The sequence below is a fragment of the Atta cephalotes genome (assembly GCF_000143395.1).
Source record: "Atta cephalotes unplaced genomic scaffold scaffold00004, whole genome shotgun sequence".
Taxonomy (NCBI): Eukaryota; Metazoa; Arthropoda; class Insecta; order Hymenoptera; family Formicidae; genus Atta; species Atta cephalotes.
Window position 1 is genome coordinate 6,215,426 of NW_012130068.1, and position 23,935 is coordinate 6,239,360.

The 23,935-nt window shown below is 36.3% G+C and overlaps 4 protein-coding genes and 1 pseudogene across 4 annotated transcripts; 3 read left to right on the forward strand and 2 right to left on the reverse strand.

Annotated features, from left to right (window-relative positions):
• Positions 1-1,649: 1,649 nt before the first annotated feature.
• LOC105626169 lies at positions 1,650-3,120 on the reverse strand (annotated as a pseudogene).
• A 687-nt stretch (positions 3,121-3,807) lies between these two features.
• Positions 3,808-7,343, forward strand: LOC105626009 (coiled-coil domain-containing protein 85C). Its single transcript, XM_012207318.1, has 4 exons — positions 3,808-4,680; positions 6,081-6,453; positions 6,821-7,089; positions 7,299-7,343. The coding sequence occupies exons 1-4, from the start codon at positions 3,808-3,810 to the stop codon at positions 7,341-7,343; spliced, it is 1,560 nt and encodes a 519-aa protein (XP_012062708.1).
• Positions 7,344-8,917: 1,574 nt separating this feature from the next.
• LOC105626011 (potassium channel subfamily K member 13-like) lies at positions 8,918-12,426 on the forward strand. Its single transcript, XM_012207319.1, has 5 exons — positions 8,918-9,046; positions 9,946-10,138; positions 10,921-10,995; positions 11,347-11,752; positions 11,949-12,426. Exons 1-5 carry the CDS (start codon positions 8,918-8,920, stop codon positions 12,424-12,426), a joined length of 1,281 nt encoding a protein of 426 aa, XP_012062709.1.
• Positions 12,427-14,196: 1,770 nt separating this feature from the next.
• Positions 14,197-18,402, reverse strand: LOC105626012 (PR domain zinc finger protein 10-like). Its single transcript, XM_012207320.1, has 11 exons — positions 18,238-18,402; positions 17,670-18,060; positions 17,243-17,581; positions 16,582-16,914; positions 16,305-16,508; positions 15,714-16,223; positions 15,283-15,547; positions 15,065-15,206; positions 14,820-15,008; positions 14,552-14,743; positions 14,197-14,469 (listed from the first exon to the last, which is right to left on the reverse strand). Exons 1-11 carry the CDS (start codon positions 18,400-18,402, stop codon positions 14,197-14,199), a joined length of 3,003 nt encoding a protein of 1,000 aa, XP_012062710.1.
• Positions 18,403-19,734: 1,332 nt separating this feature from the next.
• On the forward strand, positions 19,735-23,567 carry LOC105626170 (trichohyalin). The gene is made up of 5 exons (XM_012207481.1): positions 19,735-19,907; positions 20,590-20,776; positions 20,892-21,670; positions 22,454-22,652; positions 22,935-23,567. The coding sequence occupies exons 1-5, from the start codon at positions 19,735-19,737 to the stop codon at positions 23,565-23,567; spliced, it is 1,971 nt and encodes a 656-aa protein (XP_012062871.1).
• The last annotated feature ends 368 nt before the right edge of the window (positions 23,568-23,935 follow it).

A 23,935-nucleotide genomic window follows, 5' to 3' on the forward strand; every position in this document is an offset into this window, starting at 1 on the left:
TTTAATTTCTTTAATCTCAACTTATATCAAAGATTTAATACAAAATTATGTGATTCACACACGGTCGAGCGCGTTCACAGCACTGTGTTATGCTTTGTGTGTTTTAACATCACTGCCATATAGACTAAAGAAAAAAAGTATATGTCCATGGATTTAATTAAAGCAGAAAGGAAATACAGATTCGCATTAATTACGAAAAGTCTTGTTCAGATATTTTATCATTTTTTAATAGATTCGTGATAAATTAATAAAATTTAATTGGGTTAACTATTAAATAAATAACTAATAGACTGAAAGAATTTTTATTTAAGTTATTTTTTAATTTAATTTTGTTTAAAGACTTTGCTTAAAGACTAGGATGTTTTTCTAAATCTTTCAAGAGAAAAAAAACAAATTTGAACAAATTTACACACATCTCAGTTTTCACCTTTCTACCTTAAAAAAATATTATATCAATTTAAAATGTTATGTACATAAAAAAATGATCGACAGTTTATAAGAAAATACTAATTAAAAATTTAACTCAAATATTTAATCTATTTTTTAATCATCGCCTCAGACATGTTCTGAAAATGTTGATATTAGATTTGATAATCCTCGTGCACTTACGTGAAGTTTTTTGCACAAAACTTAAATGTAAATTAAAAATCAAAATAAAATTAATTTATTTTTTAATTTAATTTTTAATTTAATTTACATTTTTATAAAATGTAAATATAAAGAATAAAAAGCGGAAACAAATTCGTTATCTCAATTTATATTTCGCGAATCAAATTACAAATCAGTCAGAATCTGCATCTATAATCATGTCATTTCCTTGATTTTGTTTTGGGCCGATCGCGTATAGGGCCTGAACGAGCCGCGGGACCCTACGTGCCGACCTCGCAGGTCCTCCCACGTTTTCGTAGCTCACGCTTTAACCCTCTCTCTTCGCGAGCCAATCGGGAGATCGCGTCATCATTTCAGCAGTTCCCGCGCTGGGCCTCACGGGGGCCCGGCGTCATCTGCAATCACTTTAAGAATCAAATCCCGCGAGCGATCGCCATGTTGTTAGTATGTGACTCCGAACACGACTCGTGCAGGTCGAGGCCCATATGAGTATCGACGAAACATCGACATCGACCTGATGAATCACTCACCGTCAATGTTGGTAAACTCATAACGAGTGAGTTTCAATAATGAGTTCTAAAAGTCATGATCATCGGATACTTCAGCAAAATCATTGCATTAATCGGTCCTGCAGGGAATTAAAAATCGATCGTTATGAGAGAGCTATCAAGAATAATTTGAATTACACAGGTAAAATAAAATTACAAGGATATAACTACATTGAATCGTAAAATAATAAGAGATTCGTGAATTAATTATATTTATTAATACTCATAATAAGCGTTAGAAATTAACAGAAAAATGAACCTATTTATTGGCACAATATTGCATAATATTAATCTAATATTGGCTCAATATATCCCAACGTTTACTCAATTAACGTATCACCAATAAATTGTTAAATAAGAACAAGAAGAAGATTCTGCAATTTTGCCAAACTTCGAAAATAATAAAAGTAATAGATATCATCAGAAAAGGAACGACAATAATAACGATCGTATGAGGAAGACACATTGCGTAAGGAGATTGTTGAAGATACGTCAACGCGGGCCCAGGCGGATGAAGACGGCACTGGGCATCCCGTGAAATGCGGCCCGCCGGCGAGAAAAACGGGGACCCGGCGCGCGGCGGCCGTCGAGGAGCGAGCCAGGGCATTGCCAGCACGGAGTGCAGCCACGCCGGTTGTGTCGTGGCGACCGCTAAGTTGTACTCGCGAGTACGGAGGTCCCCGGACATGCGCCCGAACTTCGACGAGCTCGACGCACAGATCGGGTGACAGCGCGGAATGCGCATCTCCTATGAGGCCGCGGGCCAGCCAGGGCGTGCAGGGGGACAAAGGGGAACAGGGAGCGAAAGCCAGGTGGAACGACGACGGCGACGGCGTCTCGCGGACACGTAGCAGGCTTCCTTCCGTCGACTCGACATCTTTCGCGCCGTTTGCGACGGGACGGTGACAGGCTATATGGATCGGAATTGCTCCGGTCTCTGAGTGTTCGATCTGTGTTTCTGGAAGCCAAGGTGACAAGATAGTGCTTGGACAGGGTGATGTGTATTTGTTCTTCTTGTGAAGCAAGAAGGTGAGGCACGTGAAGGTGTGACGCACATCCTGCAAATCCAAGTGTGTAAAAAATGACTTCAATTATATACCTATGATATTTAGTTTTCCATGTAAAAATGACACTATACTACACATTTAAATGTTAAACAAAGTATTTAAGATATCATAATGTGAGATCATAATGTGAATGTAACGACAAATAGAAAATAAAAGTCCTAAACGATCAATCTTTAGTGCTTAAATAATTCAATTTGAATTTATATATTTATATCTAATCCTGTAAACTTCGAATTTAATTTTCAGTCTTGAATCGCAATTATTCTAATAGAACTGGAATAGTAATATCAATTAAATTGACAAGCGATTTAATAATATTGTTGCTCATGGACATCTTAGAAAGATCTTAATAATATGATGCTGATCTTAAAACCTATTAATAATTTTAAATAGTTGATTCATATTTGTATATAATCTAATGTATTATTTTTACACGGAAAACTAATACATATATTGAAGCCACTTTTTACACGCTTGGATTTGTAGTGCAAATGCTGATAAAAAGGGACTACAAACTTGATCTTCATTCAACAGTATTTGTGCATCCGAAATGAAGGTGAAAAACGCGCTGCTAATAGACAAAAATTGGTATATCTTTGCTACGAACGATAAGAGCGGAATGTATCTTTTAACGAAAACCAAATTAGTATGATACTCGCCTCACTGGAATCTGTGGTATATGGAAAATAGCGAAAGAAAGAGAAGGGAACCATATGAGCGTTGCGAGAGGAGAATTGATACGACAATTCGTGCTTCGCTTACTCACGGTACACTTGAAGCGAAGGGCGCCCAAGCTATAAAGAGACGGGAGACGCGTAGACCGTTGATAGAGGGGACTCGGTGTTACTGCGGGGATTAATGGTATGAGAGACTGGTATGTCAATTGTGAACAGCATGCTGCTTAAGTTATACGCGAAGGCCACGATTGTGCGACTGTTACAACGCTGACGCGTATAGAGTCGAGCATTGCGGTAATAGTAGTCTCGAAAGTGAGCAGCACTTATACAAGAACGTACTCACTGAATATATCCGGACATTCGACGAACGTTAGTGAATGTTCTAATAATTGCTTTCATTTACGATGATCTATTTAACTTCGAGATGTTAATGCGATTTAACATGATGTTCTTTCAGAGTGCATTGTGAATTGGTACAATTTCTTGGAAAATACGGATGTGAGTGACCCAATCGCAACTTCAGAAACGACTAGCGTCCAATTTCTTCATCTCCTGTTGATCGTTGGATAAAGTTACCTGGATCATAATTGCTGCTCTGTCTTTTCTAAGCTACGGTTTGTAATATGCGGATAGAAAGTTGAGATTAACTAACGCTAAAAAAAAACGGACTGTAAGTGTCAATCATAACAAGTGATGTGATTCTCGCTAGACGAGACTCTTTCATAAGATTTGCCGCTGGCAACAGGTGCATTCAGAAGAAGAAGCGCGCGAAAGAAGGCGAATACGAGGAAGAGAAGGAAGAAGAAGAAGAGAAGGAAAACGCAGAAATCGGCCGTCGAAAGAGTAGCGCGCGAGCAAGGTCCCTACGGCGATAAGGCGAGGCCCGGGTGTCAGTGGAGGGAACGTATGTATCGCGCGGGGCCGGTCGCGCGGACCGGGCCCGCCGCCGCCACTGCCACTCGTGAAAGATCGCGCGCTGACCCAGATTTCGGCGGGTCAAACCGGCGCGAGGAGGCTGCGGCGGACTTTCTGAAATGGGACACGGCACAGCCTGGAGCTAAATTAGCCGCGATGTCCAATAAGAGTAAGTCCCAGTCGCAGCAGCAGCAGCAGCCGCAGCCGCAGCATTATCAGCAGCAACAGCAGCAGCAGCAGCAGCATTCTCCGCACGTGATCAAGCCAGTGGACCAACTGCCGCCGCGCTATCAGCCCCCGCCGCAACCTACCAGCGGCATCCTGAAGAACCATCTACACTTCACCAACGGAGGTACTTCGGCTCAGGCCGGCAGTAATCAAGGTCCGGGCGCGGCCTTGAACCATCATCAGACCACGCAGCCGCGCACGTTGCCACCACCTCCGCCGTCTTCGCAGCAGCATCAATCGCAGCAGCCAATTCAATTGCAGCAGCAATCGCAGCAGCAACCACCATCGAAGGATGCGCAGAGCAAGTACTCGCCGAGGATAGAGCATCATCATCATCATCATCCCCAACCGGGTAATCCGCTAATCGCTGCCGCGTCGGCGGCAGCGTCTAAGAGTCAACAACAACCACAGTCATCTACCTACCTCCAACAGCCTAAGCTCGGCCAAGGTCAGTACTTGCCACCCAGCAGTCAGTATCCGGCGGTGAACAACGGGCAAAGTGCGCCGATCAGGCAGAGAATCAGCGACGACGAATTTCTGCGACTCGGCCCCGTGGAGATGCTTAAGTTCGTGCGGAAGACTGAGAGTGATATCGCTAGGCTTGCCGCCGAGCAGAATCGCCAGATACAGAACTTGGTGAGTTCTCCTTGATGGATTCTGTAAGTTTGTGTAACATAAATGACCGAAAAATTAACGATTTAATCATACAAGTTCATACATGATATCGGACTTGGAACTCAATAATAACTCAGTAGTGTAATTTGAAAAGTTTTCTGTTGTAATTATCTATGTGATATATAAATTTTACCTTTATAAATTTTACCTTTATAATTATTTGAATATAAATTTAAACTAAGAGTTTCTGAATTTTTAAAATTATTAATATTATTCGTATACTTTTAGGAGACCTAAATTAATAACCTGTTGAACTCTACTTAAAATGTCACAAAACTGTAAAATGCAATCTAAATAATTATTTATACGTTTTATTTTTATTTTGAATTTTGTTTTTATATAACGGTTTGCGATAAATCCGCTACAATTTCTAATCATTAACCAGGAAATTACAAATAGAACCTGTCTTGCAAAGAACCAGAAAATCTTGTGTTTTTTTTAAGAGGTCGTGATATACATAACTCATCAATAAAATATCAATAAAACGTTATGTTAACAATATTTTATTACATCTTCGAGATGTAGGATGCTGTTTGCTGTCCTTGAAATCTTTAGCACGTTATACGGAAGTTTTTGAGGGGCTCTTGTAGGTCATACACAGATTGAACCGACCGTCGTAATTTCAAACAGTCACGCATACATGAGATAAACCGCAAACGATCACATGGACAATCGGTTTCCTCTGGCCAGCAAAATGCTTGCCAAAAGTACGCAGTCGGAATTGGTCACACATGACTCGCACACGTGTGATGAATAGGTGAAAGGCTTTTTCTCAACAATCGGCATGTACCACGGTGCGAATGCGTCATCTGCGGCGATCAATGACTCTGTTATTTCTCTCACTACAGGCACGCGAATTAATAATACAAAACATATTCGGCTATAGAAGATATATCAGTACCACCAAAAAAATCTAGATTTAAAAAAACAATATATTTGAATAGCTATTTATAGTTATAAATCCTTTAAATAGATTTTAAATAGTTATTTACGATAACAAATTTTGATTCAATTTACAATCGATTACAAAAGATATTCAGCTGAATGGAAAATCATTATCATCTATAAAAATATAAATACAAAAGACTAGAATATATTTAAATAATTAAATGATTATAAATTTTTTGAATAATTATTTGAAATTATTATTTATGATAATAAACTTTATTATGATAATAAACTTGTTATAATTTGCAATCAATTAACAAAATAATCCAAATATTCTCGATAGTTTTCGTATATCTAAATCCATTTGTATACATGTTTATAGACATTGTGTATAATAATACAAAATTTGAAAGAAGAATGAACTTTAAGAAACATAAAACGAGCGCGACTTAACAAAGCTATCTACTTTCCAGCTGAATGAGCTGCGGTTGCTGAAAGAAGCCAACCAAAGACTGAACGACGATAACCAGGAATTGCGCGATCTTTGCTGCTTTTTGGACGATGACCGTCAAAAGGGTCGCAAGCTGGCGAGAGAGTGGCAGAGGTTTGGCCGATATACAGTGAGCGTTATGCGACAGGAAGTCTCGGCTTATCAGAATAAGTTACGTCAACTAGACAATAAACAGCAGGAATTAATTAAAGACAATCTGGAGCTCAAGGAGCTGTGCCTATATCTCGATGAAGAACGTGGTGGTGGTCAAAGGGACGACGGCGACGGGTCGAGTTCGAGCACGAATGCCGAAGAGACTGCGCCGCCGAGGCCGAGGCACACTTCCACATTTAACGGTATAATCTAGTAAAAAATGCAGACCTCTTTCTCTCTCTCTTGTATTAAATCAATAAATGCAAACATTTCTTTTATGCGGAAGGAAATATGCTAAAATGTAATATTAATTTAATTTAATATTAGAAGAATATAATAATCATAATTTGAAAAAAATGAAAGCTTCATAGAAAATGAAATCTTTTCTTAAACATCGCTATCTATGTTTATAATATTAGAATGGTACATGATAAATGAATACTGTGCAAATAAGTATTTACTATCATCAAATAAAGAATATGCGTAATCATATATGAAAGTATACGTTACAGTTATTATTTTAATGATCTTCTGATATTCCGGAGTGATGCAGTTGCGAATCTCTTGCAGACCAAACAATGCAATACGTAAGGAGCTTAGAGCAACGGGTGAAGCAATTGGAAGAAGACAAGAGTTTTCTCCAGGCCAGAGCGCAAGGTTGGGAAGTGCTACCATCGGGTGAAGTTTGGGATAGTTCCGCGAGCCCGAACGACAATACTCACTTAGGAAGCCGACCAGAGGCTGTAGTGCGTGCTCTCCAAGTTCTCGAGGTCAGAGAACAACTGGAAAGAGAAGAAGGTCATGATGGTGAAAAGGCGTTAGTTAGAGAAATGTGCAATGTAAGTAAAGTGCCATTCCTCGATTAACACGTAATCATTACGACATGGTCTCACTTTGAAAAAATATCTTTCAAATAGAAAAGGAATCTTCTTGAAATACGATTATTTTATGATGATTCGCGTAAAACTCCCTCAAAAAAACTTCCTTTTTTCATGAAACAAGTGATATAACATGTTCATTATGTTAATTAATGTCTTTTCCTTTCCAGGTCGTCTGGCGGAAATTGGAAGAAGGTCCGCAAGCAAGGCATTAATGATTGTGCCGGGAGAACAATTATGGGTTAATTTTAGAGCGCTGTTAATCTGTAACAATAAGCTCTAACATACACGACGTAAAGATAGTATTATAGTGGATAATACGCCTGCTCTTTATTGCTGCACTAAACTGCACTAATTGTAAGACTTTCTATCTCGATTTCGCCAAACTTTAAATATATATCTATTTCGTTTTAAGTATAACATAAAGTGCATATTAGGTCAGCAACAAAGAACAGACTTGCCTTGGTGAAAATTTTTAGAATTTTTCTTTATATAATTATTCAGAATTTTTATATAAAGTTCAGATTTTCTATAATTTTATAACTTTCTAGAAAATTTTTCAGATTTTTTTATACAAATTAGAATACTTTTCAGAAGTTCTGAGAAAATCCACATCTTTTCTAAAATTATTCATATATGAATTCTAACATATTCTAAGATTTCTAAGATTTTCTCATTCTATATAATTTTTGAAAAAAACTTGTAAAATCTGAAAAAGTTTAAGACATTTTTTCAGCAATTTTTATAAACTTAAAATATGATAAATTCTGAAATAATTCTGAGAAATTATGAGACATTCTTTCTTCACCAGGGTAATGTAAACGATATTTTATGTAGATTTTTATACAATTGTACAAAAAATAATCTCGATATGAGAATACTGATAGTATCTATTTATGTAAATGTAGTTTTCGCAGATTGTCTATTAACAAAATATTTTTACTATATAATGCTTTTGATTTATTCGTTGTTGATTTCGCTCTTTTCCTTCATCTTTTTCATCAAAAATTTGTTGTAAATACTTTGAGAAGCAATATAAATTATTTTATAAATAACTTTCATATCTTTTCTAACATTCCAATTGTAATGAAATTTCCAAAATTAGACTTACAGTATTTTCGAAATACGATTCACTTTTTTAATTGGCAAAATTGGGGATATCGGTAATCCGTAAAGTCGTAATTTAACATCCACCTTTTTCGCAAACACCATAAGCCAGATAATTATCCACCGCGTGGAGTCGCTTTTCACGAAAAGACATCCCCTCGGTGAAATTCACACTATGAATACGCAAGCGAGTGTTTATATTTCTATTTTTATCTCATCAAAGGATTTGCTTTCAATGGTGCGGGCGTTGGATTGCCCCACATACATCTCGGCTACCTACTACGTCGTCTAGTACCATCATGTCAATACGAGGCAATTAGGATATTTTCCAATCTAGCTCCGATCAATTTTATCTCCTTCGCTGTTTACTATATCTCTCGCACAAACTTAAAAACACTCGGAAATTAAAATCTTAGGTAATTATTTACACCAAAGCTATCTATATGACAAAATTAACATTTTTTTTTAGCAAAGAAAATTAATTGGCTACAGCAATATTCTCTAATTAATCGTTTATAAATCTTGTTTGTCTGTATACGTTGAAAAGGAAATATTCTTTGAACTGTTCATCTTGCATCTCTGTATTTCTTCGTGGCCGACGAGCTTGCGCTGTACCGGATGTAAAACACGGTGGGGATCGCACGCAGCAGCCACCGGCTGTCGGAAAGATGAGTCGCCGGTGATGTGCTTGTGCGGAGGTCTCGCGGAGGACAACGCCAGGATTATCCTCCTTGCCGTTGTCCTGGCAGCGTACATGCTCGCAGGCGCGGCACTCTTTCAAAGGCTGGAAAGTGATTTCGAGATACGACAGGTACAAAAAATGTATCCGGACATATATATATAAAATTACTCTTACTTCCGCTATAATTCGTACAAGAATGTAAAGTATCATGTAAAGGAATCATAGATCGAAAAAATGTGTCTCTTAAATTAAAATTAAGAGATTACAGTGATCTTCATATGAAGAAAATTGAAATTTTTCTTTTTAAATTATCGTAATTCACATCAAATGAATCAATGAATTTTGTATGTACTTTTGTGATCGATAAATATACTATTATTATGAAATATACAAATCAGAATTGAAGAATTATATTCAATCTGATTATAGAATTATATTATATTTAATCAGAGTATAAATCACCTGATTTTTTTTACGTAAACGATCTAATAATCATCTTGGGTGTTTTTACATCCTAATTAGTATTTGCAAGTTTTCGAAGAAATTGCTTATTTAAAAGCTAGTAAAGAATAGTTATTAAATAATATGTTAAAATATTCATTCAAAACAATATTTTAAAACAGAAAACAACAATAATATGAAAGCTATTAGGAATCGGCGCGATAAACGGAATGCAATAAATTAATACAAAAATTCATTTAATAATTCAATTAAAAATTTATTCATAAACTGTACATTTCAAACAGTGAATTTATGAATTTTTGTATTAATTTATTATCCTCCGTTTACCGCGCTGACTTTTTTAACGGCCTCACTTTATTGTCGTTTTTTATTGCATTTAAATCAGGAGTTTTTCAATGTTTTTAAATCTGACGTCTCTATAATTTTACGATTATTTTTTCATTGTTATTTAATACTTTACAATTCATATTTTTTTAGTTGCTGGAGTATAAAGATATCCAAGTGAATTATTTCCGCGAATACAGATAATTTTTATATTTATTGATACTTTTTGGGGATGCGCATAGGCGACAGAATTCTGGCGGGTCTATCACGCGTTTCGGAAGCACCACCTGCGAGGTAACCCCTTGGCCTTGCAGAGGCTGCACGAGCTGTTATATGCCTATGGCAACGCTTCCGCTACTGGTATCATTAACAAGAGACGCCGCTGGGACTTTCCCGGTAGCTTTCACTTCGTTGGCACCATAGTTTCTACGATCGGTAAGAAACATAGTACAATATACTATAATGGGAATGCCAATTACTAATCATATCTGTATCCATAACATGGCCAAGAGAGTATTGGGGTCAGTGGGATTTACCGGATTTATGTCGAGCACTTTGCTCCCTCGCATTTTTTTCTTTGTTCTCATGATGTCGCGAAACAAATTAACTTTCAAGAAGACATTCTTACCCGATTCCGCGCTCGAGATCTTAATATCTGTAAAAGTCAAAACTTTTTTATTGCAATTCTTATTAATTTTAATCAATATTCATAAGTGAATTTAGCGGATTAAATTTAAATTATGTAATCTTATTTCTCTCGGATTTTTTATCTTTAAAATGAAAAAAAAATTGTATGATTTTCGATTATACTCTGGAATAAAATTATCATTTATATAACATAAATAAAAAAAATAAAGAGGCTATCGTACTTCAATATAATTGCTCTTTCTTTTTTATTTCTTATACTCTTCGAATACTAATAACTTCGCGATGTACCGTGTATTTATACACTATAGAGAAAAGTTTTGTCGAGGTGATCGCATTCCTCGGCAAAACTTGGTCATAATGACGTTAAGTAAAGGGATAAGGGTCGTCGGCCGGTGCATAAGAATGTTCTGGTGAATTCCGGAATGCTAATATCTCGCGACCTAGTCTTGCACTTATCCACACGACTCTGGCTTGTCCTTTGGTCGTCAATCTCTATATATGTGTGTATTCGTCGCCGTGTAATATACTTCTGAAATGAAAGAAGCGTGATACTGAAATTAAATTTGTAGGGTACGGAAGCACTGCACCTCAGACAACGGCGGGTAAAGCGGCAGTCGTTCTTTATGGTTTCTTCGGTTGTTCCGGTAAAAAATCCACTTATCTATTTATACTTAATAACAAAAAGATATCAAAAAAAAGATATCTAAAAAACATCATAAATAACAATATTAAAAGATATCTAAAAAAAAATCATAAGTAACGATATTAAAAATAATCTGTAACAATACAAAATAACATTTCACGAATCTAGAATGAAAACTTAAATACATTACATAGGCTTAGTTTCACTTATATAAGATTAATTTCGATCTCGATTCAACGGTTTACTTTACGTATACAAAAATATAAGTAATAAATTAAACCGAGATTAAAGTTAATCTTACATGGAACAGGGCAATGAAGTTACTTGATCCTAACATTAAGTAATAATTTAGGCGGCATCTTGTTCTTCAATCTCTTTTTGGAAAGAATTATTACTCTCCTGGCGTGGATCTTGCGCAGCTGGCATGTACGTCGATTAAGAAGACGTCTCCGCAAGACTACATTGACATCTCGACGGATCCCTAAACCGTCGAGCACCCAGAGATGTTCTCTGCCGGACATCCTTGATGATGACGATGACCATGTAAACCTGGATCAATGGAAACCGAGCGTGTACTGGGTCATGTTCTATTTATCCGTCACCTCTTGCATCATCGCCTGTTGTGCCGCTGCACTTTACGCGCCGCTGGAGGGCTGGAATTACTTCGACGCATTGTACTTTGCCTTCGTGAGCTTCACCACTATCGGCTTCGGCGACTTCGTTAGCACGCAACAGCCAAACTATCCTTACGTACATTGGTAAGATTGCGAAGATTGTTTCGCCAAAATCGAATTCGTAATAATTTATTCAAGGCGCAAATTTGAATTTCTGTAAACTGAACTTTCAATGAGAGATTCTAGTAAATTTTCTTTAACTAAGACGCGCCAGTAACTTTTCGCATTAAAGCTTTGAAAACGCAAACAAATGCAGCAGTTTTATTTTTCATTTATGCAGGTATAGATTCACGAATTTTGTTTTCCTCGTGATGGGATGTTGCTGTATATACTCCTTGCTGAATGTCACATCGATCGTAATAAAACAGGGCTTGAATTACGTGATACATAAATTACAATATGGTAATCGGAATGTAGCAGCGCCGTATTTACCAAGGAGACAGTCCTCCGTATCAACCGTATACTATTCGAAGAGGAGGCCGAATAGGCTTGTTGGTAGAGATTCGATCAGAGCGCAAGATAACTCAGAGACGCCTCGCAGGATGTCGGGCGAACTGGTCTCCATGAAGGAATTCCTGTCCGCGAATAAAGTTCCTTTGGCTGTGATGCAGAAGCAATTGTATGACGCCGCACAAAAACAAAAGAGTGGAGGATCGCTCGCTGCCACGCCAAATCACCAGGTGTTGAAGCCCGGAGCGGTGGGTCCGCTTGCGATTGCCAGTGAAAAATTTGAAAGTAAAAGCACGATAAACAGATAGAAAAATTATGGCATAACAGAGGCTACAGAAAATATGTAAAAGCGCAGTACATTTGTATCAATCATATTTTTCATGATGTTCATCTCGTAAGCATTTGCCAATTTTTAAAGTAAATTTGTCGACATTATGTGTACTATGTTGCCTAAAAATTATTAATATAGAAATTAATCATGATATTCTTGTGAACTTGTTCCTGCAATTCTTTTATATTCTCTAATTTGCTTTATGATATTGCGATTCTTAATGTTGAATACAATAAATGATATTATTGTCTCGTATCGCTCATCGAATAACTTTATTTAAGTCATGTTTACAGTACAATCCTCCATGTACTCAACGACATCGACAAACATGCAATCTCTTGTTTTTCGTAATTGCGACAATGTACGTCGTGTATATACCGCGTCGTGTAAAATAAATTCAACATCGTCATCGTGTTTCATCAGTGAATTTCTCTTGAGTGTGAAAATCGTTTGTGCGGATTTTATTTACGACACACACACCAATCGGATAGGATTTTACGAGAGGGTACAATTATCCGAATTCAGACACGTTGCGGAATATACAATCTTTGGACAATCTTTGCGGAAACTCTTGATGTACGTGTGCTTACGTGTGAGTGAACGCGCGGCGGAAATACACAGCTTAAAATACACGTACGTTGCTCCTGTTGTTCGTAAAATCACAAGGACGAACGTCCCTTTGGCTACGTAACTATAGTACTGTGCGTCAATTTAAACCGGACATCTCGAGTCGACGATTCAAACGAGCTCTCGGCTGTGACGACTAGATTCATACGTGGATGAGACCAGCGATTACGAAACGATTACGTGAAAACAGTATGTTCCGTTGAAGATCTAAGAACGCATGTTACTTGTATATTATTCTAAAATGAGAACGTGGACGCAAGCGTTTACGAGAATTACGATCTTGGAATTACGATAGAGAAAGAGAGAAAGAGCAAAAAGTGAAATGGACGATTCCTTACAGAGATCGCAAGCTTTCACGTAATCTACAGACAATCGCTCGCCATTAAGTGAAGCCAAATACGTTGCGAATAATAAATCGTTAACATTACTCGTCCAATCACCGTACGGAAGAAGCCACGCTGATTTAAGACGCAGCGGACCCATCCAGATTTAAACCGACTTTTTTAACATCTCTTTAAACTCGTCATTTAAATTTCGTCCATCTACTTCATACTCGAATGACATCGGATTTTTAAAGTAAAACTACCAGGCCTAGCGCAAGTGGCGTGCCGATAGTATCAGGACTTGTTCTACCTTTTTTTTTCTTTTTCTCTTTATGGTACTCTTAATACTTTGAGAAAAGCTTTCAACAATTGTACGAGACTACAATGTTCTCCGTCGCAAGTAGATTTGAGCCTCGTTGGTTTTCAGTCAACGTTTTTACTCGTTTCTCTTTTTTTTCTGAGACTCGGGCAAAGTTTCTTAAAACTGTGTGCTTCGTTTCCAACAAATCCGCCAAAGCCATTAGTTATCATCAGTAATCGTCGTCATTGTCGATCAATCAACGTGTACAATCAACAAAACAGCGCCGAGTGTTTCGCACCGACGCTGACAAAGCCGTGTATATTCCCAAATATTCTCGGGCGATACGCTTCGTCGCTTCGTCTAGGCGACGTCGCCTCGATTTTGGTAACGGCAGCAAAAAAACGCAGCCTATCTCGACTGCGTACAAAGGTCGCGAGATTCATATCTCGATAAATTGGCGACGCTCATCCCCTCTATGAGGATGCCGCGTTTTTCCTCAACGTATGTCGCGCATACGTACAAACTGTTGACCGATCATTTCCAGACCACCATTGCCTATCAGATCAACGTCGTTCGTTAGTTTGATTATTTTCTGTTTCAGGAAATCTCCATCGCATCCTTGTATATAATCGGATATCACAAAGTTGTTATCGTTCAGCGTGGGTGGTTGATTTTGATTTTGTGGCGGCCGATTTCGCGATCGCGGTACTTGATCCGCCGGCTCCATCAGATGCGCGTGTTTCTTGCGTTGATGTTGCAATAGTTTTGCCTTGAATAAAATATATATTTATTAATTTCTGCCGATTATTAATTAATAAATATAATCGAGCCTTATATAAAATAAAATTCACCTTGCTGGCGTATTGTTTATGACACCATTGGCAACTTTGAGGACTAGTCGTGATGCTGCCTACTGTTTGGCTGAAGCTTGGATTCGGCAGTCCTGAGAATTCGGATTCTTCTTGTCGGTTACTAGGCGGCAAGGCCGCGCCAGGATGGTTCTTCATGATATGTGCTTTACGCTTGCTGCTACTTTTATAAACCTTAAAAATATAATAATACATTAAAAAATACGTTAATTTTATCTCTACTTAAAAACATTTTATTTCGTGATGATACCTTATCGCAATACTGGCAATAGTAATCTCTGGTTTGTCGCAAAATAGGCAAATTCAATTCTGGCACAGATTCGGGAGCGACATCGGGATGCCGCTTCGCTAAATGATTCACCAGCATTCCTCTTCGTTTGAAACCCACCAGGCATTGATGACATTTGTAAATGAAGCGATTGTAATCACTCGGATTTATCTATTAATAAAATGAAGTAATGTATAATCAATCACATGTTTTTTACTTTGACATACCTTTGGCACAAATTTCTTTGCCTGATTATTCTGTGTCATTTGTTCTCCATTAACTGTTTGAGAATGATGTATTTTAGTCATGTGCTCCTTTAATTTATCTTTCCTTTTGAATCGTTTACCGCAGTTCGCACAATGAAATTCTCTGAACAAACAAAAGTTAATTAAATTTTCACGTATCTTATTAACATGATCGACAAATAGTCGAATTAAAATTGTACCTGTGATCGGAGTGCTTCAACAGATGCATTCGCAATTTGTCGACTGTCGGAAAACGTTTCGCACAATGCTGACACTTGTGCTTCCTTTCGCAATGATGTGCCCGAATGTGTTTGCGAATGACAGAATACTTGATGAACGTTCGCTGGCAGTGAGGGCAACTAAATATACCATCTTGATTTCTATGTGTCTCAACGTGATCCTTTAGCATCGTACCTTGGCGAAATAGCTGTCTGCACATTGGGCATTCAAAGACCTGTTTGTTTTCTGCAAATACAGAATTATCATAGCATAGCAATTGATACTAGAAGCTTGTTCTTTTTAGCTGAATTCGCACGGTTCAATTTTTCTTTTTTTTTTACATTGAAGAGAAAAAAATAAAAAACTGTGCACCTCAGATTGTTTAATCCTTATTGATTCATTATAGATTTACCTTTATGCGTTTTCAAATGACCGGACAATGCGGAGTTGTTCATAAATCGTTTCAAGCAAATACTGCATGGCAGTGGTTTTTGGTCCTCAGCACCATGCGCCAAACAGTGCTGTTGTAATCGTATCTTTGTAGCAAAACGTTTGTAACACATTGAACACTTGTATGAACCTAGAGGAGTTAATCGCTTTGCCTTAGGTAACGCCGTTCGTCCGTGCTGAGACACATGATTCATCAATTCGCTTTGTTTCTGGAATTCTTGTCCACATTGTGGGCATGTGGACATTTGATTCTCAATTTTGATATTGTTAGAAGAATGAACGGCCATGTGCAAGTTAAGCAGGCATGCAGTCCTGAAAATCAATTTACACACGGAACATTTCCACTCCTTGTCGCACTTGTTCTGTCGCGAGTTCTCCTTTTCTTTCATGTTCCTGTCGCGAAACATCTTTATACGTCGATTGTAAGAATTATTATCCAAACGTGGCCATGTAGATGTTTGATTTGCTTCTGCTAAAAATAAGGATTTAATTTGCGTTGGTCAATATTTATTATAATGTATCAGAATACATAATATCTATATTCTCTTAATACCTTTTTCATCTTTTATATCTGGTTTGAGAATTGGTAAATTTCTGCGACTTGCATAGTCTGAACTAGGACCTGCTTTCAATTCTTCTTTTGGTGAGATGTTTCTATTAGTCAAAAACACTATTCCATCTTTCTGTTGACAAATTATTAGATTTTGTTCTTTATATGTCAGTGCAGGTCGCACAAAACGCATCCAATTTGAAGTATCTGAAAACATAAGGGGGGATTTAAATCCGAGAATCTTAATAAGAAATGAATAAACGCTATAGACGTCACTTACTTTCGTTAGAAACATCTACTTTCAAGAATTCTCCATCCTGAGTTTCATAAAGCAGTGGCAAAGCATTTCTGAAGGGCGAGCCATCATAAGTGCACAATACACCTTCTATGGGCCCAAATTGTGTACGTCTTCGAATATTACGTTTCGCAAAAACTCCGTAGGTTACATTATTTGCTGAACCATGCGATGTAGACAGCTTGTTTAACAAAAGATATGATCCTGGCAGTGTTGCTACAGCACGCGATGGTACAGGTTGATCTGCGATAGTGCATACATCGGTCAAATTAGAGCTATCGTCTTTGGCACAATTACTGTCATACTCGTCATCTCCCCCTGCAAAAATACCCAATATATAAAAAATTATATAAAGAAAAATAATATATAAAAGAGAGACTAAGGCCAAGAAATAAATGTATAATAAATAATATATAAATAATATATATAAATAACAAGAAATAATTGTATAATTTATATAAATATATTTATATAAATATATTTATATAAATATTTATATAAATTATAAAGTATTATAAAGTAAAAAACATTGCTTTTCTTTTACCTTATGATTTATGTAAAAAAATTATAAAATGTATATAAAAAAACTAATAATAAAGTAATAATATTTATCATTACATGCTTATAAAATAAATATTGCACTTACAGAAATTTTTCTTATCTGTTATATGTCGTTTAGATCTCCTTACATCTTTCTTCTCCATTATTTTTTTTTTCTCAATGGACAATGGGTCTTCGGTAATTTGTTCAATTTCTTTATCACATTCTGACAAAGCAAGATTGTTGTTTTCTTTATTTGCATCTTCAGTAATAGGTAAAGCGATATGGTTGTCCTCTATCTCCATGTTCTGATTTTTAAACGTGTTGATAACATTTATTTGATCATCCTGCATCACCAGGAAGTCTCTAGTTAGAGCAAAGTCTGTGCCTGGTATTCCTGTTAGCATCAAGGGAGTTGTTGAAGATTCCAACTCAGGTGCAGTTTCTGAAAGTGTTATGAAACAGTCAAAAAGTAATAAAAATATCATCTAACATGTATAATATATATTTTATTTAATAAAACAAATTTTTACCCTGCATTAAAATTAATTCACTGCTGACGCTAGACACGAGTCCGTCTTCATTCCCATTGCCAACAAAGTCTGTGGTACCATCCGTTTGAGGTACAGTCTGAGTGTCGATCGGATGAGCCAGCTGAGTCACATAATTGATGCTGGTTCGTATATTTGGTTCAGGCTGGGACATTAAAGGTGAGGTTGGCCCTTGCAGTACAACAACAGAGTTATGGAAGGGAGAGGAAGGTAGTTGGACCGGTGTGGGAGAATATCTAGCAGTAGAGCTCATATTTGGATCCAGTGGGCTGACTCGATGCTCAAATTCTGATAGGGGAGAAGCCGCTCTTGGAGAAAAGGAGATTTGCTCATATGTAGGAAACAGCCGAGATTGATCTTCCACATATTCCACCTAGCAACAGAGCGATCATGAAGATAGCTATTGACATACTCATCATAAAGATCTATACAATACAGACTTCCAAGAGAAGTCCTAAGGAATGTTCCCAGAAGATGTCGTACATCCTAAGAACGTTCCTAGATGAAGACATTCCTCTGATAAAGTATGTCATGTAGAAGAGTTACTTACAGTCAGGAATAGGAGCCTGTTGTTCAGCTTCTTCGGCTGTTCGCACAACGACGAGGTAAAGGGATGATCCGTAGGCCAATTCACTGAGATGTCAGCCCCCCTGTCGATGCTAGATATCTCGAAGGACTCGGCAGGGGCCCCCTCAGGAGGGCCCCTTGGATCCATCTTACGTTGACGTATTGCACCAGCGGAGTCCGTGGTTTGATCGTCTGTGTCTATATTACAATCACATTCGACCGTGGAGACTTGCACACGAGAATACGCGGAAGAAATTGACTAAAATTGATAGACCGTAAGGATAACACCAGGTCGCTCTAACCGCGACGCGCGACCCTTGATATTCCAGGAACGACACGGGCGGTCGACGACATCGCGCGCAAGGCAGGAAACAGGTGTTCGTTACACGGACCTCCGTTATTTTGAACTCACACGAGAAGACTTGCCAGCCTCAATATATAGGCTTCGAAGTCGATGTACCTCTCACTCGTTGATGATGCACATACTGCTGCAGCAACTGGCTCCCTGACAGTCGACGATGCTGATCTCGCATCGCGATTGATTAACGTCGAGACGGCGGGAAACTTTGAACATCGATCCACGAAATAGACTTTCAGATTGCGCGCTATTATTTTATAATTGTATAGATTTATTTATAAAAACCGTAAAATCTATTTGTAAAATCTGAAGTATATTACTAATTATCATCTAAATAAACGCGCAAAGTAAAAGAAAAAAATGTTTCTCTTTATTTATTATTAAGAAGTATATAAAAAGAAGGCAGAATGCAAAATCATATAATCGTAATAAATTAAGATGACATCAAATAGCAGTCATTTTAGAAAAAATAATATAATTATCAATAAGTGACTTTTTTAACTAAAAAATTAAAAAACATTTAAAATCATGTCAAAAATTCATTACAAAAATCATCATCAAAAGTATATCAAATAACATTATAATCTTTTTTTTAATGACTTCTATTTCATGTTATCTCGATTGTATTATAATTTTATGTTCTGCTTGGATATAATTGCAATTGAAATTAAAATACATTAAAGTTTTATTCGTGCAGTGAATCTATTATCTCTCTTAATGATACAATATTTAAAGATATAGAAAATATTTTCGTATTAAAAAATTTCAAGTAGAATTATGTATGTTATTAATTATTCTCGATATCATTAATTTAAAAAAAAATTAACAAAAATTCATAATATTTATTCATTATATAAGGATATCGGCATATCGCTTAATATTTGCATTTCTCCAGCGATTATCGCTCCCACTTTCGTCTAATGAATAGGAGTCGTTGGGACCCTTATATTCACCTGGGGAGGTAGAAGCTTTCCCTAACAACAAGGAAACAAACATAGATAAATAAGGGGTTGGCGCAGTTCACGAACAAAGTAATACGAAGTGGACATTTAAATTGATCATCATTTCAATTGTCTTTGATTGACAAGCATGGTGCTGTTTGAGGATGAAGTGAAGAAGCTGATGGACGAGATGATGAAAGTGACGATTTTCGAGCCGTCTGAGAAACGGCGAATGCTGGAAGATGAAAGAAAAACTTTCCTAGATCCGAATGTGGTAATGAACGCGAGACATAGAATATTTCGTGAGCTGGCAAGTTCTCCAGCAAAATCTTCTGTCTTAGCAGAGGCTAGAAGGTATACACCTTCGAACTTTACATATATTTATAAAAGTGTAGATTTTATTTATAATATGTCTACTTATATAAACCTAGTATACATATAAAATCTATAAATTATCGCTAAATAAAATTTGTGCTTATATTTTAAGCATATACTATACTGATATTATCGTACATTAGTTTTTCTCAGAATTTTTGTGCGAATTGGAACACTTTCAGAAATACTAAGAAAATCTACATTTTATTTCAGAATTTTTCATATATATTTTTCATATGTGAATTTTGAAATATTCTAACATTTCTACGATTTCTTCTTCTACAATTTAAAAAAAATAAATTACTAATAACTTAAATTTTTTCAGATTTTATAAGATTTCATCAGAGATTATAAAATGAAAAGTCTTAGAATATTTCATAGGATTTATGTAGTAAGAATTCTATATTCAAAATTTATAAAAGAATTTTAGAAAGATATAAACTTTCAGAATTTACATACAGAACAAAAAAAAGATTTTTTTGGCACTTATTCTAAAAAGTGATTCAATTTGTATAAAAAAATTTGAGAAATTTTATGAAATTATTTTAAAATTCTGAAATTTATATGAAAGTTTGAAAAAATTCTGATAAAATAATTAGGTAACTTGGCAAAAATAACGAAAAGGAAATGATAAAAACAGATTTTATCAATGCATTTACAGATTACTAACGCAAGAAAAAATGAAAGAACTACAGATGAAAAGGGAACAAGCTTTCATACAGAGAGAATTACGCAAATTTGAGCAAGATTTGCAAAAGTCTCGTCCTAAATTTTGCGGATTGTGCAGTAGAAAGAATATAGCTAGTTCGGATGATGAAAATTTTTGGAAAACATCCAGCAGAGTCAAGGTGAAGTTCAGCAATAAATTAGATATTTATTAAGACTAATTATCATGTACCTGCGAATATAAATGTTTAAATATCTACATTATATTAATAAGCTAAAAATTTATTAAATTTACAGAGAATTCTCATTAATAAAAGAAGGAACAAACAGATCGAGCAAAAGCCAATAGTCACTCAAAAGAAAAATAAAAAGCCAATCGCAGAAGTCTCTTCTACCGAATCGAAGGACAGCAAGCGATGTTCGACAAATGAGATCGAGATAGCGCCTTTTGGTAATATTAAGGTGACTATCAAAGATAAACCAAACTACGAATCGGAAGAGCAGCGATTAAATATTTTGAGATCATATTTCGAAGCTCTTCGAAAGAATGCGCGGGATAAACGTCGTCTTTACGAAATCATGACTCGTATCCAGACCATCTTGTCGCAAAGAAAACTGAAATCGTACATTCATATATGGAAGATGCATGTGAAGAAGGTAAAGGCTCAACGAGAACAAGCAGCGAAAAATCCTGACATACCGAAGATCGAGTTGCTCGTCGATACTATCAAAGAGGTACAGAAGGAGTTAAAGTCAAATCATAGAACAAAACCAAAGGATCCTCCCTCAAATTCGAGAAATCCCGAATCTCTGAAGAAGAAGTTTCCTCCCAAGCCGTTCATTGTTGAGTCGCCGACACAATGTCGATTGAATGCTCAAAAAGAGATTATTCGCAAGCAGAGGATGAAATTGGCAGAACAGAACAAGATCATCGAGGAACTGAAGCTAAAGCAGGTGCAGGAAGCAATAATGAGATCCGGCGAAGAAACGGTAAACGTAGCCAAGGAAACTCTGACCCACTGCGGTCAACAGACTAGAAGATCTTTAATTCAACTGATGAGACAAGCAGGCTACAGGTAGTCTTAATTATGAGCATCCTATTTTCATTTCATCAAAATGTAATTATGAATTTTTTTATCTCGAAAAGTAAACTCCAGTAAATTCAATAAATTCTTGAGTCTTGAACTACGATTCTCAGTCGAGTTTGCATAGAAAAAAGGGTTTTGCTGAAATATTTAAAAATTTAGCTAGATACAGATCTGAAAATAATTTTATTGAAAATCAAAGTATGTAAAACGTTCAAGCTGATTGCTAGTATGTTAAAACTTTTTATAGCATTGTCTATCATGAATTCTCTACAGAATTATTTTAATGGTTCAATAAAATTATTTTCAGATTTGTATCTAACTTTAGATACATACTCAATCAAATCATTCCTTCCATGCATCAATAGAAATTTCGAAATTCAACTAGAAAAAATAATAATCACTTCTTCTGAAATCATCTTTATGTTCCACGTAAAATATATCTCTCTTTTATGATGTCATTTGCATCAGATATGTGTATCTATTCATACGATGTGCGAATGTATTTTGAATAACTACGCTCTTTTATAACGAACGATGATGACGCAAAGCGCAAAGACGCTGGAAGCTCAGATCTTGCGGGCCAAATTAAAGTGGACCGTTGATTATATTACTTGTTTTATGTACTGCTCTTTCAACAGTATGTGAAGTAGAAAGTATCTTAAAGAGGAGATATTCAAAGTTTAGTCCTTTGTGTTATAGTAGATTAAATCGAATTATGCAAACATTCATTTAGCTTGGCGGATTCTTAATACGCTTTTCTTTAATTAATAGGGACAAATCTTTAATAGCACCAGTTCGGGTACCGAGCCCTCCTAAATTTCTAGCGAGAATGGAAGCGCGAGCGGAAGCGAGGAGAGACAGAATAAAGCTGCGCGAAGAAGCACGCCGGAAGAAACTAGAGGATGAGAAGAGGAAAGAAGAGGTTGCCAGAAGAGCGGAGGAACAAGAGAGGAAAAGATTGCAACAAGAGGTCAGATAATATGAGAGGTCAAAGTATATTAATATCGTATTGAGTGAATATAGTACACTTAAGCTCTCATAGCTTTCACCTTGTTAACAAAATTATCTCTTGCGAGGGATGTTTCCAGTAAATATTATACCGTAATACTTTAGTTTACATTTATGATATAATATCTCGTTTATTTTGTACTTCATTCTATAACATATAATAAAGTACTTAATCCTCTAATGCCTCTTACACGCTACATTTAGAAACATACCTGCGTTTAATCTAAGATTTTTATGTCCTCAGGCATCGCGCGAAGCGAGAAGAATGCGTGAGGAACGGGAGCGACAACGAGCGTACGAAGTAGAAAGATGTAAGAAACTAAATGCCATAGCGGAAGCATTTTATCGCAAATACTTATTGCGACGTTATATAACCGCGCTCATCGAAAAGAAGAATAATGATATGAAGAAAGCCGACGATTACTATAAGCGGTGCTTGCTGCGAAAAATATTCATGATGTGGAGGATGGAAACAGAACGTCAAAATAATGTTAAATTCGAGTTAGCTACATCGTTATACAATAGAAATTTATTGCGGTACGGATTGCAGAAGTGGAAAGAAATCTTGAAGGAGGAGAGAAGAAAGGACCAAGTAGCGAGAGATTTTTGCGACATGAGATTACAGAATAAATATTTTAAAATGTGGAAGATAAAAATGATAGAATGCAAAGTAGAAGAATTGAAGCGTGAACATTTAGCTTTACAATACTACGAAAAAAAGTTGAAAATTAAGTATTTCAACATATGGAAAAGATATCCAGAAATGATACCGGTTATCTTGGAGAGAAAGCGATTAAGAAACATGTGGCGGGAAATCGTGCAAGAAATAATTCCAGACTTTGATCCTAGGCAAAGAGGTGTAATATTAGAAGACTAGAATAACAAATTTAGAAATAATTTAGATTTAATACTGTACGACAATCGTTGGCCTCGAATCTGAATGAGGTAAGTCTTAGTCCTAAGTACACGCAAAAATAATATTTTTTTATGTAAAATAAAATGTAAATCACATTACTATACATACGTATTTAAGTTTCTTTTTACTTGAACTTATTTTAGAGTGTATTTGTGTGTGTGTGTGTGTGTGTGTGTGTGTGTGTGTGTGTGTGTGTGTGTGTGTGTGTGTGTGTGTGTATATATATATATTATATATACTACGTACTAGTGTATTATACTACTACTAATAATAATATATAATAATAGTCTACTAACTAACTTAAGTTAACGTAACTAACTAAACGTTAA

What these genes read in the sequence shown, in the direction of transcription:
- LOC105626009 (XM_012207318.1), top strand. Translation starts at nt 3,808, where the DNA reads ATGTATCGCGCGGGGCCGGTCGCGCGGACCGGGCCCGCCGCCGCCACT. An exon ending in GCACACTTCCACATTTAACG is followed by an intron (nt 6,454 to 6,820) that starts GTATAATCTAGT and finishes AATCTCTTGCAG; the next exon opens with ACCAAACAATGCAATACGTA. An exon ending in TAGTTAGAGAAATGTGCAAT is followed by an intron (nt 7,090 to 7,298) that starts GTAAGTAAAGTG and finishes TTTCCTTTCCAG; the next exon opens with GTCGTCTGGCGGAAATTGGA.
- LOC105626011 (XM_012207319.1), top strand. Translation starts at nt 8,918, where the DNA reads ATGTGCTTGTGCGGAGGTCTCGCGGAGGACAACGCCAGGATTATCCTC. An exon ending in GTGATTTCGAGATACGACAG is followed by an intron (nt 9,047 to 9,945) that starts GTACAAAAAATG and finishes GGATGCGCATAG; the next exon opens with GCGACAGAATTCTGGCGGGT. An exon ending in CACCATAGTTTCTACGATCG is followed by an intron (nt 10,139 to 10,920) that starts GTAAGAAACATA and finishes TTAAATTTGTAG; the next exon opens with GGTACGGAAGCACTGCACCT.
- LOC105626012 (XM_012207320.1), bottom strand. Translation starts at nt 18,402, where the DNA reads ATGGATCCAAGGGGCCCTCCTGAGGGGGCCCCTGCCGAGTCCTTCGAG. An exon ending in TCATTTGAAAACGCATAAAG is followed by an intron (nt 15,548 to 15,713) that starts GTAAATCTATAA and finishes CTGTATTTGCAG; the next exon opens with AAAACAAACAGGTCTTTGAA. An exon ending in TTGAAGCACTCCGATCACAG is followed by an intron (nt 15,207 to 15,282) that starts GTACAATTTTAA and finishes TTGTTTGTTCAG; the next exon opens with AGAATTTCATTGTGCGAACT.
- LOC105626170 (XM_012207481.1), top strand. Translation starts at nt 19,735, where the DNA reads ATGGACGAGATGATGAAAGTGACGATTTTCGAGCCGTCTGAGAAACGG. An exon ending in GTCTTAGCAGAGGCTAGAAG is followed by an intron (nt 19,908 to 20,589) that starts GTATACACCTTC and finishes ATGCATTTACAG; the next exon opens with ATTACTAACGCAAGAAAAAA. An exon ending in AAACATCCAGCAGAGTCAAG is followed by an intron (nt 20,777 to 20,891) that starts GTGAAGTTCAGC and finishes TTAAATTTACAG; the next exon opens with AGAATTCTCATTAATAAAAG.